This window comes from Nuphar pumila, chromosome 7, assembly GCF_984573655.1.
Source record: "Nuphar pumila chromosome 7, dmNupPumi1.hap1.1, whole genome shotgun sequence".
NCBI classification, from domain to species: Eukaryota; Viridiplantae; Streptophyta; class Magnoliopsida; order Nymphaeales; family Nymphaeaceae; genus Nuphar; species Nuphar pumila.
In genome coordinates, this window is record NC_143255.1 from 20,790,158 (window position 1) to 20,803,382 (window position 13,225).

The following is a 13,225-nucleotide window of genomic DNA, read 5'->3' on the forward strand; positions in this document are numbered from 1 at the left end:
ACTTGTCTAAAGTTTTAACCGAAAGCAAAAGGTTGTTTTCGTTGTTTAAAAAAATTTATTTTTTAGGTTAAAATTTTGAGGCATTACAACAACGACTAAAGAATTGACAAGATTGAGGCTCTTCGGCTACGTCACAGGGACACACCATTTTGGTTGTGTGTCCTAGTGACAAAAGTGGACATGCTCATACTGGGTCCACTATTTGAATTTTTTTAAATATTATTTTATTATACTTTAATTTTATTTCAATAAAAGCTATTTTTTATGTTAAAATATTCAAAAAATAGTTTTATTAATTAAAAATTTGTGTCCTCCTGTCCCATTTAAAAAAAATAAACTTTCATTTGGAATTGGCATCCCGTGTCCTTGAGTCCACCAATCATTGCAAGATATGTCTTCAGACCCCAATCTCCAACCCTTCGTCACCAATGTGTTAGGCACGACTGGGATAGCCCTGCGGATGCTTGGAAATGATAAAAGTCCTTTCAAGCTTGGGGTATTGACTAGGTTTTTGGGCTTGACCTAGGACTCTGACCTAGCTGAGTTTCTTACCTGGTTTTGACCACATGTTTAACTAGGCCACTAGGGCTTCAATCTAGTGCAGGTACTTGACCAAGCTCCACCATGGTGATCCTCATGTTGACATTTCTCTACAACATTCGGGGCATATAATTAGGGCTATTGATGAAAGATGTAGATGTATTAGCCTGATGGCTGCATCAGGCTACTCTTTATGTTTCCTTCTTACTGATATTTAATGAATCTTATTAAATGAATGCTGCAGATATAAATAGGTATAATAAAAATCTAACTACACAGATCTGGACTCGTACTGAATGTATATCCACATCCATTTACCTACCACGGGCACCAAAGTAAAATGTGAAGATATTTTGGATCTCATGAGTCGCGACCACATCTGTCCATGCCCGAATAAATGGACCTTGATCTGTCAAAAATCCAAATCCAATAATATTGATGATCCAATTTGATTCATTTTAGTGAGCTGCGTATGCTGGTCGTCTTGCATGGATCCGTTCCAAGATCCAGCAAGGGCCCATCTACTGCCTGTATAAATTCAGGATTGACAAAAGAGGAAGGGTAGCTTATATATGGTTATGGCATGGCTTGATCTGTTCTAACAAATTAAAATTGATTAACCTTTGAAACCATCAAGATTTTATTGCCATATTTTCAAAAACCAATATAATTGCAAAAAATGTGATTAATGAAATAAAAACATAATTTTTACATAATTTAATTTGTATATTTTGGTATACTGATATTTTGTCATGATTTTCCCAAAAAATGAAATTAATAATTTTCATGAGATTTTCCTTGCCCAGACTTGTAACATAGCTTGGCTCCTTGTGCCTAAGCCAAGTAAACCTCGGATCAGATTAGGGGTGGCAATTTCTGACACGACCCGCCAACCCGCCTCTTAGGCGGGTTCGGGTTGGGCTTAAGCCAACCCGTTGAATAAACGGGTCGACCCGCGTAACCCATTTATTAAACAGGTCGGTTCGGGTTGGGGGTATGCCAACCAGCCAACCCGGCTGACCCGTTTAATAAACGGGTTAGGCGGGTGGGTCAACCCGCCAACCCGACCCGCCAACCGCCTGCCGACCCGTCAACCCGCCAACCCGACCCGTCAACCCGACCCGCCAACCTGCCAACCCGATCCGTCAACCCGCCAACCCGACCCGCCAACCTGACCCACGAACCTGAAAACCCGTTTACCCGACCCAACCCATTTATTAAATGGGTTGGCGGGTCGTGTCGGGTTACCCGTTTATTAAACGGGTCGGGTTCGTGTTTGCCACAGCCGACCCGTTTAATAAACGGGTCGGGTTCGGGTTGAGGTATGCTGACATGCCAACCCGCCAATCCGCTAACCCAACCCGATTGCCACCCCTAGATCAGATAGGTCCATGTGTAGGACTCAATGGATCAGTCCTGCGCCAACACTGGGTGGGTAAGAGCAATAAATGCACCCAACATGGGAAGAGCACGGTTCAGGTCTTGGTACATTGATTTTATATGTTTGTATATAAAAATTGTGGATCTTTAATGGAAAGCAGGCTTGACCCTCTAGTTTCATTCCTTCATAAGCAGGAGCCGGATCCATATGCGTAATTATCAGACCCCATGGGTCCGAACATGCTGAAAGTATGTTTAAAGATAATGAGAAATGTTTTTTTTTTTCGAAAGAAAAAAAGATAATTAGAATGTCAGTAGTTTATATATAGTGGGAAAAGATTTGCTATAATTCTTTGTCTGTACCGCAGTGACAAACGTTTTAAACGGCAATTTCTTGTTTTTCAAAAACTTGTGAGAAATTGAAAAATTTTCATAAATCTCACATTTTTTTCCGGCAAAATCTTGGCAATAAAAAAATAAATTAAAAAAATACAAAATTTATTTTTTATAAGAAAATATTAATAAAAATTATTTAAAATAAAAATACACATTTTTTCATGATAAATAGCCGTTTAAAACATAAATATCATGTTTAAATCGTGGTGTTTATGTTTTTTCATAAATCACTTGATATTTTGAAAATCTCACAAGAAATTGCCGTTTTAAACTTTTAAGCAATTTCTCGCGATATTATCGCAAGATTTTTTTCATAAATCTCACGATATTTGTCACTATGGTCTGTACAACAGACTTAACAAATCTTTAATTTTTTTTATTTCTTAAATTTTTTTTGGTAAATTTGACCTTGTAGATATGAACACGTTATGAAAAGATCGTCGTCAGCCGCACACAAAGGAGGGGACCATCCTTTCTCCAACCGACTGTTATGATACGCTGCACTGTCCACGTTATCTTGACGTGGTAATATGTTTACCCATTTATGTATTTCGTACTTTTCATCCTATAAATTTATTTATAATATTTTTAAACAACTGATATTTTCTTGAGATTTTTTTGATAAAAGAATTTTAAAAAACTTTAAATTTTCGAGAATGACCTGCAATTATGCCTGGCTAAACATGTGGTCAAAACCAGGTAAGAAACCTAGCCAGCTCAGAATCCTTGGTCAACCCCAAAAACCTAGTCAAAACCCCAAGCTTGAAAGGGAGCTTTCAGCATTCCCAAGGGTCAGCAGGGCTAGCCCACTCTCGCCTAACACATCAGTGCACGTGTTTTGATGCAACAAGGGATGCTGATCGGGGGGGGGGGGGGACTGAAGACACACATTACAATGATTCGTGGACTCGAGAACACGGGATTCGAATTAGACTTTCAAAAAAAAAAGTTCAAAATGGGATATGAGGACACGGAATTTTTTATTTTTGGTAATTAATAAAAAATATTTTTTGAATATTTTAACATAGAAAGCGACATAAGGTACGGGAGGGGCACGGGACAACCAGGCAAGGGATCGTGTCATTAATGAGGGCATTCATTCACAAATGGCCTGTGTGAGTCTATATAACATGACTGCATGTCCTGCGAGAAGTTGCACTCTCTCTGTGCACCTTTTGTTATCGATTGCTCCTTGCTTGCCTTTCTTGTTCCCTCTGTGTTCTTTTGTGAGAGGCGACGCCGGCAGAGGAAGGGAGGGTTTATAGGGTTGAGAGAAGGGGAGATGGAGGAGGAGGCGTACCTGAGACAGTTCGTGAGTTTGACGGAGTGGTCCAATGAGATCGTCCTGGGGAGTCTTGTTCCAGGGGATTATTGGAGGGGCCTTCCCCACTTCTGGCAGTCGTTGCTTCGGAACTACATCGCTGGGATCATCTTCTACTTCCTCATCTGTGGAGTCTGGTCCTTCTATATCTACTACGTAAAGAGCCATGTCTACTTCCCTGATGGTGAGGGTCTTTCTCTCTGAAATTAATTGGTTAGGTACCCTTGTGTAATGCTATAAAACTTTAGAAAAGTGGGTTCAATAATTTAAAGAAAAAAAAAGGTTAAATTTGTTAAATTAAGTTAATGAAATAACTTCTTAGGCAGTCATTTGAGCAATCTTTTTTAGAAGGTCAAACGTCTAATTAACTTGAAAATTTGATACTTGAGGCGTCTAAACTTGAATTTGCCATACGTTAGTTGCCTACATGTAAATTGCTCTTTTAATTTTGAAAGAAACAAGCTTTCCATTCTGTTTCTCATAAAGCTTCGAAAGTGTGAAGTTTATGCTTTGTGAAAGAAGGCTATGCTTTCACGCTTCCAAAAAGCAATTTTCAGAGATGCTTCCTGTGATTATGATGCTCATGTGCGCAACCTGATTTGGATGATAATTAATTATCCTTCAAAGATAAATAGAAACAAACAGAAAAATAAAGAGAAAAAGTGAGCTACACAGTGGAACACCAGAAAAAAAAAAGTGCTTTCTAATTTGGTTTCTTGTTGTCTACTTGGGCTCTACACACTTGGCTAGATGAGTCGGTTTAAGCCATTTAAGTTGTGTCAGAACAGGGTGGCCAAAAACACGATTTTGTAAGTTGTAAGATGAAGATTTCAAAATTTGAGGCACATTCTTAAGATCGCTATATTTAGATCTCAACCGCCCCACTTTAGGATTTTCGAAGACGCAAAAATAAGCAAAAGAGTCACTGCTTTGCAAGAATATGTGACCTCTCCCAAATACTAATTTTTAAGCTAAACAAAAGTCAAAAGAAAAAAAAAAGTAGGAAAACCTTAAGAATCAGAAAAGTCTAATGATCAACAAGTCGAGAATACAGAGTTGGACAAAACAATTTTTGGTGATAAATAAGTTTAAATGACCATAAATTCACCTTTTACCATGACCTCCAAAACTGACCAATAGTCACAGGGGCTCATAAAATACCTTAAATGGTCTCAAACTAAAATCGAAAGTGAAAGTAATTAAGGTTAACTCAATAAAAAATAGTCAAAGGTCAGCTTGTATCGGTCAAAACAGATCTAGGACTACATCGTTGGGATCGTCTTCTACTTCCTCATCTGTCCTTCTATATTTACTGCGTATAGAGCCATGTCTACTTCCCTGATGGTGAGGGTCTCTCTCTCTCTCTCTCTCTCTCTCTCTCTCTCTCTCTATATATATATATATATATATATATATATATATATATATATATATATATATATATATATATATAGTAACTAGAATATGAGAACTGAAAATATGATATCTAACGTGTGAACCCTGATTTTTATGGATTTTTTTATTCTTTTCTCTTGAATCTAACCACACAGGTACATGCTTGGTTTTATAAGAACCCACTCTTGAATCATCCCATTTTGATTCATAAATGAGATTTTTTTAAGGCTTTAAAATCAATGGCTCATAATCATCATAAATATTCAAGCATTCAAAAAATCACATTTTTTCATTCAAAATACACGATCCAACGGTTGATTTGTTGCAAATTCACCATGCTAAATTAGTTGAATTTCAAGCATTAAAAAATCACATTTTTTCATTGAAAATGCACAATCCAACATTTGATTTCTAGCACATCTATAGAGTTGGATTTACAAAAAAAATAGTTGAAAATGCCCATATTTCTAGTTTTCATGTTCTACTTCTCATATTTCAGTTCTCATATTCTTGTGATTCATATATATAAGAAAATGAAAATCTATAAAATGGACACGTGTTACTTAAATAAAATATGTTAATGGATTTCTGGTGTTTTTTTTTTCAAAATTCTGGATATTTTTATGCTAAAAAGAAATAACTAGGCTTCTGAAGTATGAAGGGATCACCAAGGAAGTATAAGGGAAAGCACGTAAGAAGAAAATGAGTAAAAATGACAAAAACATATAGTTAAAAGTAATGATTGGTGGTTGCATCCTCAACCCAGTTACCTTGCAAGGAGGCAGGCCCATTAAATGACTGACTTCTCATAGGCCCACTTTTTGTTATCTCATCTAGGCTCATTCAAAAATCATAGTTTTAAGTTTTTTTTTTTCTCACTTATAACACCATAGATGTGATCTATAGGTTTTGTTTAGTGGGAACTGACTTTTTGATCGCCGAAATCTGATCTGTGTACAGGTTTTTCTGGTGATCCAAAATTAATGGCTATGAAGGTACCGGATCCAAGAATTGATTCCCACTAAATCGAGCATGCTAAACACATCTAACGGTTCAGATATATAATAAAACACTTAAAATCTATAGAGCAGAAGGAAAAATGGAACCTAATATATATATATATATATATATATATATATATATATATATATATATATATATATATATATATAGAGAGAGAGAGAGAGAGAGAGAGAGAGAGAGAGAGAGAGAGAGAGACTAATGCGTTCCTTGGGCCTCCTTTGTTCGTTAGATCTGGTTAGGCCCCTTCAAAAAACATAGTTTTAAGTATTTTTTTGCACGTCTAATACCATAGAAGTGACCTATAGGTTTTGTTTAGTGAAAACCAGCTTTAGATCTCCGAAATCTAACCTGTATACAAGTTTTTCTGGTGATCTAAAATCAATGGCTATGAAGGTATAGTTTTTCTCTGCTCATAAAAACATGTATTTTCGTCGAAAAAACATGATCTAGGAGTCGATTCTCTCTATGTCGATCATGCTAAACACATCTAACAGTTCAGATCTATCATAAAACACTTAAAACCTATAGGGCAGAACACAACAGAATGAGAAATGAGGCATAATATGTTTAGTTTTCTCTCTCTCTCTCTCTCTCTCTCTCTCTCTCTCTCTCTCTCTCTCTATATATATATATATATATATATATATATATATATATATATATATATATATATATATATATCGGTAAAATTTGTGTCCTTTACTAACAAATAACTTTAGGTATTTTTTTCAACAATATTTAAACTATAAAATATATTTCATAAGAATAAATTTAAAAAACAGAATTCTTTTAAAATAACAAACATTTAGAATATCAAGAATCTTGTTTTTAGTTGGGTAATTTACATATAGGCGGCTAATATGGCAATTTGTGTCGATGTCCCAGGTTTCAAACATTTAAGATGAATGCTTCACCTTTTAAGAAATTGTTCGGATGACAGCCTGAGTTGTTGTTTTTTTCTCCCTGAAATTACTTAGATACCCTTATGTATAGCTACAAAAGGCTAAAAAAATGTTCAATGATTTACAGAAAAAATAGGTTAAATTTGTAACATTAAGTGAATGAAAAAAACAACTTAAATATTTGATATTTGAGGTGTCACGTTAGGTGCCTACATATAAATTGCTCTTTTTATTTTGAAAGAAACAAGCTTTTCATTCTGTTTCTCATAAAGCTTCGAAAAGTGTGAAGTTTATGCTTTTTTTTAGAAGTTTATTCTCTTTTTTTTTGAGTGAAGTTTATGCTTTGTGAAAGAAGTCTGTTTTCGTGCATTTAAAATTGTGTTAGAACACAATCACCAAAAACAAGATTTTGTAAGATCGAGATCCCAAACTTGGAGGTACATTCTTAAGATTATTATATTTAGATTTTAATAGCCTACTTCAAGATTTTCGAAGATGCCAAATGAGAATTAGTGTAACTAAGTACCCAAGATACAACTACGCTTGGACCTCAAGAGAGTCATTACTTTGCAAGACTAAGTGACCGATCCTAAATACCAACTTGCATGCCAAACAAGAGTCAAAAGGAACTAAAATAAGAAAAGCTTGAGAATCTAAAAAGTCTAATGATCAACAAGTCAAGAATGAAGAGTTGTTATAGACTTAGAAAGACAATAATTTTGGATGAAAAATGAGTTTAAATGGCCAGAAATTTAACATTTTAAAATTTGGATGAAATTGACCATGAATAGTTATTCGCCTTTTACCAATGGTCAAGGACCTCCAAAACTGCCCTATGATCACAAAGTTTCATACAACCCCTTAATTGGTCTCAAATGGTTTAAATACAACTTTAAAATCGAAAGTTAAAGCAGCTAAGGTTTGCTCGATCAAAATAGTCAAAGGTTAACTCGGATCAGTCAAAAAGGATATATAGGTGCCTCTAAATGTGTTTCGCACCACTGTGATTGTGCAAAGTGCAACATCAAAGCGCCACATTGCACCTGTAGTACTTTTACACGCACATGTGTGCATTGTGCAATAACGTCCACAAGCTACCCTAAAACACATGAGTCTTTAAAGTATTAAAAATAAAAAAAAAAATACTCTATTTAAACTACCAAAAATTTATCTCCCTTTTATATACGAGACTAACCCATTTTCAAAGGAATTTTAGTGCGAAGAAAAGAAAATGAATATCAATTTATTACAATGCACAATATTAAGCATTTTTCCAACATAAAAAAAGAATCATCTGGATTTGCTCTACTACAATAATGGTTTCTTCTGGCTTTAAAAAAAGACAAAAAAGAACTTGTTTGGTCTCAACTCGTAGCGTGCAGCATCAAAAGTGTCGACTGTAAAAAGACCTGAGCCCGAGAAGTGATGCAATTCTCCATCCCCAACCTACCCACAAAAAAACAGGAAAAATAAAAAAGGTAATGTGGATATTGAATTCATCGTTGTCTGCTCACTTTTACCCATAGTTCAGACCACAATATCATGTCTTCAGAAGAATTTATGTCAGTTATATACTCATAGGATCTTTTTCTTTTTTTTTTAATATATGCCGTGAATGGTTTGCTTGTGCAGGCTTGATGCCAACAAGGAAAACGATTTTAGACCAAATATGGTTAAGCATGAAAGCTTTTCCTATACACGCTGTGTTGCCCGCAATTACAGAGTACGTGGTTGAAAAGGGCTGGACAAGGTGTTATGCAAGAGTAGAAGAAGTTGGTTGGCCCTTGTACATTGTCTATACAGTTGTCTATCTGGTGCTCATTGATTTTGGGGTTTACTGGATACATAGAGGAATGCATGACATAAAGCCTCTTTACAAGCATTTGCATGCAACCCATCACAAATACAACAAGCAGGCTACCCTTTCTCCATTTGCAGGTAAAGATTTTTTTCTTCTTCTTTTTTTTCTGATAGGGACTCTGAGATTAGGCATTTGCAGGTAAAGATAGATGAGGGAGAATCTGATCTCGCCATGTACTAGTTTTAGCTTTCCAGTTTCATAAATGAAGACTTTTGCTGCCCTCCCTTGAGGGCTTAATTATCTTTGGTGTTAAGGGTGACAGCGTTTTGTCACCTGACATGCGCTGACCACGGTTGAAAACGAGGGATGATATGGCGCAATGCAATTACACAGGGTGATCAGGTGAAGCAGCTCACTAAAAGTGTGGAATCGCATTGCACCTGATCTTCCCTTGTTTGAGAACCCACGGGAAGTGTTCCCTGTTGCAAGGGCAAAGCTAGGTGAAACTGCGGTGGGCAGGGGTATCTCAAGGGTTCTGCTATTTTTTTTTTTTTGAAAAAAAAAATCATATTAAAATGCGATAAGTTTAGCAATCATTTTAAATGGCAATTTCTTGCTATATTTCCAAAATATCATGATATTTTCATCAAAATGTAAAGACCACTAAAAGTGATAGGGGTTTTCCTTGCCCTAGCTAAAAAAAAAAAAAAAATATCCGTGCTTTAAAAATACGTGAATTTTGCAAGCGGTATCTTGTCTATGCTCATAATGAGATGGTTATAGGAATTTTTAAAAAGCAAATGTTGGATTAGTTAGGGACTAAATGTGCTAATTTCAAACACCATATTCAAGAGGCTCCCTTGCACTTGATGAGATGGGTAAGTGTCAAAACGCATATAATGGATAACATGAAAAACTGGGTTGGATAAACTCGACCAGAACCAATGTCCCAAACAGATCAGATTTAAATCAACCCGGACTTGATAGGTTGGGTCTGAAATCTAGACCCATGTGAGAAATGGGTAGGATCTTGGCTAACAAAAATAGACCTAAACCTGTATCTACATGACCAAGTTTTATACCTGATCTAAGCAGTTATTTGCAATTTGTACTCGAATCGATGCAAACCCCAAACTGGCTTCTATATCAACCCATTTCACACCCCATATATATGAACATGAACCAATCCAAATCCAATCGCACCCAAACAAAAACTCAGTTTGTACCCATACCAAATTGGGACCCATGATCCAATCTCGTCCCTCCTCCCATGATGCATACCCCAAATCCAGCATATGAATAGACCAAATCCAAATTACAAAAATAGGACCCAAACCCATATTACAAACGCAGGACCCAAACCAATTTCCCTGGTTCTGTGAGATTGAACTACAAGCCTCCCGTTACTACTACAAAATGGAACAGTTCTAACACTGTCACATGGATATATGAGTACCGACACAAGTGCGTCTAGATGTAAATACACTAATTTTTATGAAAGGTTGGGCATGAGGATACATATTCTTTTAAATTGTTAACATATAAAAATGCAATTTTAATGGATATAATTCATAAAAATTAATAACAAAAAAATTAGAAAGTGAATTGTTTTTACTGGGTCTAACCCAATTAAGTTCCTATTAAAATCCGTAATTTTTCAATGTAAAAACTTAAAAATATTATTTATCAGGTATGGATTACGGGGGTCTGGTCTATGCAATCCTTATAGGAACTGGGTATGTTTTTTTCTTTGGTAGGTCAGTCCAGTTGGACCCAGGTCCAGAACCACCTGCAGGGGGTCAGGGAGAAGGTCCGACCGGTTGACGCCCCTAAGATTGTCTAATCATTCGTCACCCTGCTTGCTGCCTTATCTAAGCTTAATTTTTTCACGTTTGAAGTAAAAATTATTATTTTTCTGACAAAAGAAGAAGAAGAAGGTAATACAGTTTCACTTTGTGTTGCAGGCTTTGCGTTCAATCCTATAGACAGTGCACTGGAGGCATCACCCCAATTTATTGCACTGTTTGTGGTGCCGATGCATTTTGTTACGCACATGGTGATCTTCCTTCATAGCGCATTGTGGGCAATTAACATCCATGACTGCATCAACACAGAGTTGTGGTTTGTGATGGGGGGAGGACGCCACAAAATTCATCATACCAAATATCGATATAACTTCGGCAACTACACCACCCTCATGGACTGGCTGTTTGGTACCCTTTATGATCCTGAGCTCCACGGGAAAAAGGCCTTCTGATCTCTCTCTCTCTCTCTTAAGTGTCCGTTATTACATCTATCTGGACCTAAGGACCGATCTTTTGGAAATGAATTATCGTTTTCCTTTGTAAATATGTGTGCAGTGTATAGAAATGAGTTGCCCACAAGTAGAGGTGTAAGTGGCTCGGGTATATCCGAACTGAGCCAACGTCCCAAACCGATTAGACCAGATCTTAGGAGCCACATGGGTGCAGTTCGGGTCCAAAATATAGATCCCATTGAAGAAGCAGATCGGTTCTTGGGTACAGTGAATGTATAACCAGGGCTATTTGGACCTGACTCGTTTTTATACCTGACCCAAATGGTTCCGTTGGAATATACACTTGAACCAACTCGAATCTGGTATATATCTGAACCCGTTTCGACTTGAACATGTTTCATTCCCAAACCTGAACATCTTAGGTACATGAACCTATTTGTTCCTGAATCGATCCGAGCCCAAACCTAGCAAATATCTAAATCCCAACTTGTTTATACACAACACTATACCAGAACCAAACCCGAACCTGTTGAGACCCAACCCACCACCAGAACTTTTTCAATAAAAGATATTATCATTAACCAATGGGTTTTCTATTTCCAATGGGTTTCATTTTGATGAATATCTTCCTTATCTAAAATGAGAAAGCAAGAATCTATCGTGTTAAAATAGGGATAGACTCAAAGGGCATATATAAATTTTGAAAAAATGACCATACTATCTTAGAAAAATTGCACGTTCTTCAAAATATGTCAAAATCTTCTGCATACCCAAAATCGCCAATTCCTGAGTTATTTAGGACAGTTTTACCTCCTGACATTCCCTCAAATATCTTGCAAACCTCCAAAAAATTAAAATCACCAAGGAGATTCATATATATGATATATGTCTGCCAACATTCTCACAAATATGTTGTGAACCTCTCAATATGTTTAAAATCTATGAAGAGATTTGTATGATATTTGTGCGGACCTGTCGACATTCAAACTAATATATAGAAAACCTCTAAATACAGTTAAAATGTCAGAGACACCCCAATTTTGACTAAATAGTTTAAAAAAATATTAAATAGGTTTAAATATATTTTTGGCCTTCAAAATGGCATTCTCAATAGTATTGTTCAAAAGATGAATTAAACTAGAGGATTTTAGGTTTCAAATAAGACAAAAATCAAGTTAATACAACATTAGAGTAGAGAGTTATAATAAAAACAAAGTGTCTTGTTGAGTAAAAATCTTCTTTTTTAGACAGGGCCCACATTTACTGTTTTATTACAAAATGATCATATTTGATTTTTCACTTATGAATTAAAGTTGCGAATGTTCGATTTTCAATGCATCAAATAACGCCTCAATCTGACATTCAATTATAGAGATATTGTCAAAACAAGTTAACATGTTAGTGCAGTCGCATCTTATCGTTGACAACAAGTTAATTGTCATGAGCAATCTTTGAATTATCATTAGGAATGAATGAATTGTCATCAACACTAGCCCAGAAGTACACTGTCTTCAAGAATGACACACTTTTCAACAAAATGCCACTTGTCATCACCATGACTTGTAGTCACATGGTTTTACTATCATTTGGTCTAAATTCATGTGCAGATTAAGGATAACTCTCCATAAACATCTTATCCCTATCCTAAAACCCCAAAAACTCTATCTAATAAACCTAAACCCTATTTAGGAACTCCAAAAATCTATCATGTTTATCTTCTCAATCTAAAAACCATAGCCCATAAACTAGGTAACTCTAGTAAATCAGAACGAGACCTTATAACATTCAACCAATATGATGTTGCCACGTCTTCCAAAGTCAAATTCTCACCTGTGTGTGAATTTGACTTTGGAAGATAAAATAGTTCAGCAACAAAACCCTGTGTGTGAGAGTGTCACTCCCACGAGAGCCTAACCTAGCCCAGAGAACCTAACCCTATCGAACATACTTGCCAAATATAGGTCTAGATTACATGTCTTGTGATCAATTCTACCCGATCTGAACCTCCATGAACCTATTCCCTACGGAGGTACGATCAAATTCATCGCTCGTTAGAGTCAACTTAGGAGGGCTACCTAAGCCCATGTTAAGATTGTTTACCTTATTTAATTTTATTTATTTATTTTATTAAATTTAATATAGTGTGTATATTTCTAACTCCCATATTCTTGTTTGTTACCGTGTTTTCTGACTTGGACATTCTCATTCCT

At 36.0% G+C, this 13,225-nt stretch overlaps 1 protein-coding gene across 1 annotated transcript; it reads left to right on the top strand.

Annotated features, from left to right (window-relative positions):
- Nucleotides 1-3,480: 3,480 nt before the first annotated feature.
- On the top strand, nt 3,481-11,107 carry LOC149831453 (delta(7)-sterol-C5(6)-desaturase 1-like). Its single transcript, XM_090013908.1, has 3 exons — nt 3,481-3,821; nt 8,590-8,895; nt 10,723-11,107. The coding sequence occupies exons 1-3, from the start codon at nt 3,599-3,601 to the stop codon at nt 11,013-11,015; spliced, it is 822 nt and encodes a 273-aa protein (XP_089870034.1). The 5' UTR covers nt 3,481-3,598; the 3' UTR covers nt 11,016-11,107.
- Nucleotides 11,108-13,225: the final 2,118 nt, after the last annotated feature.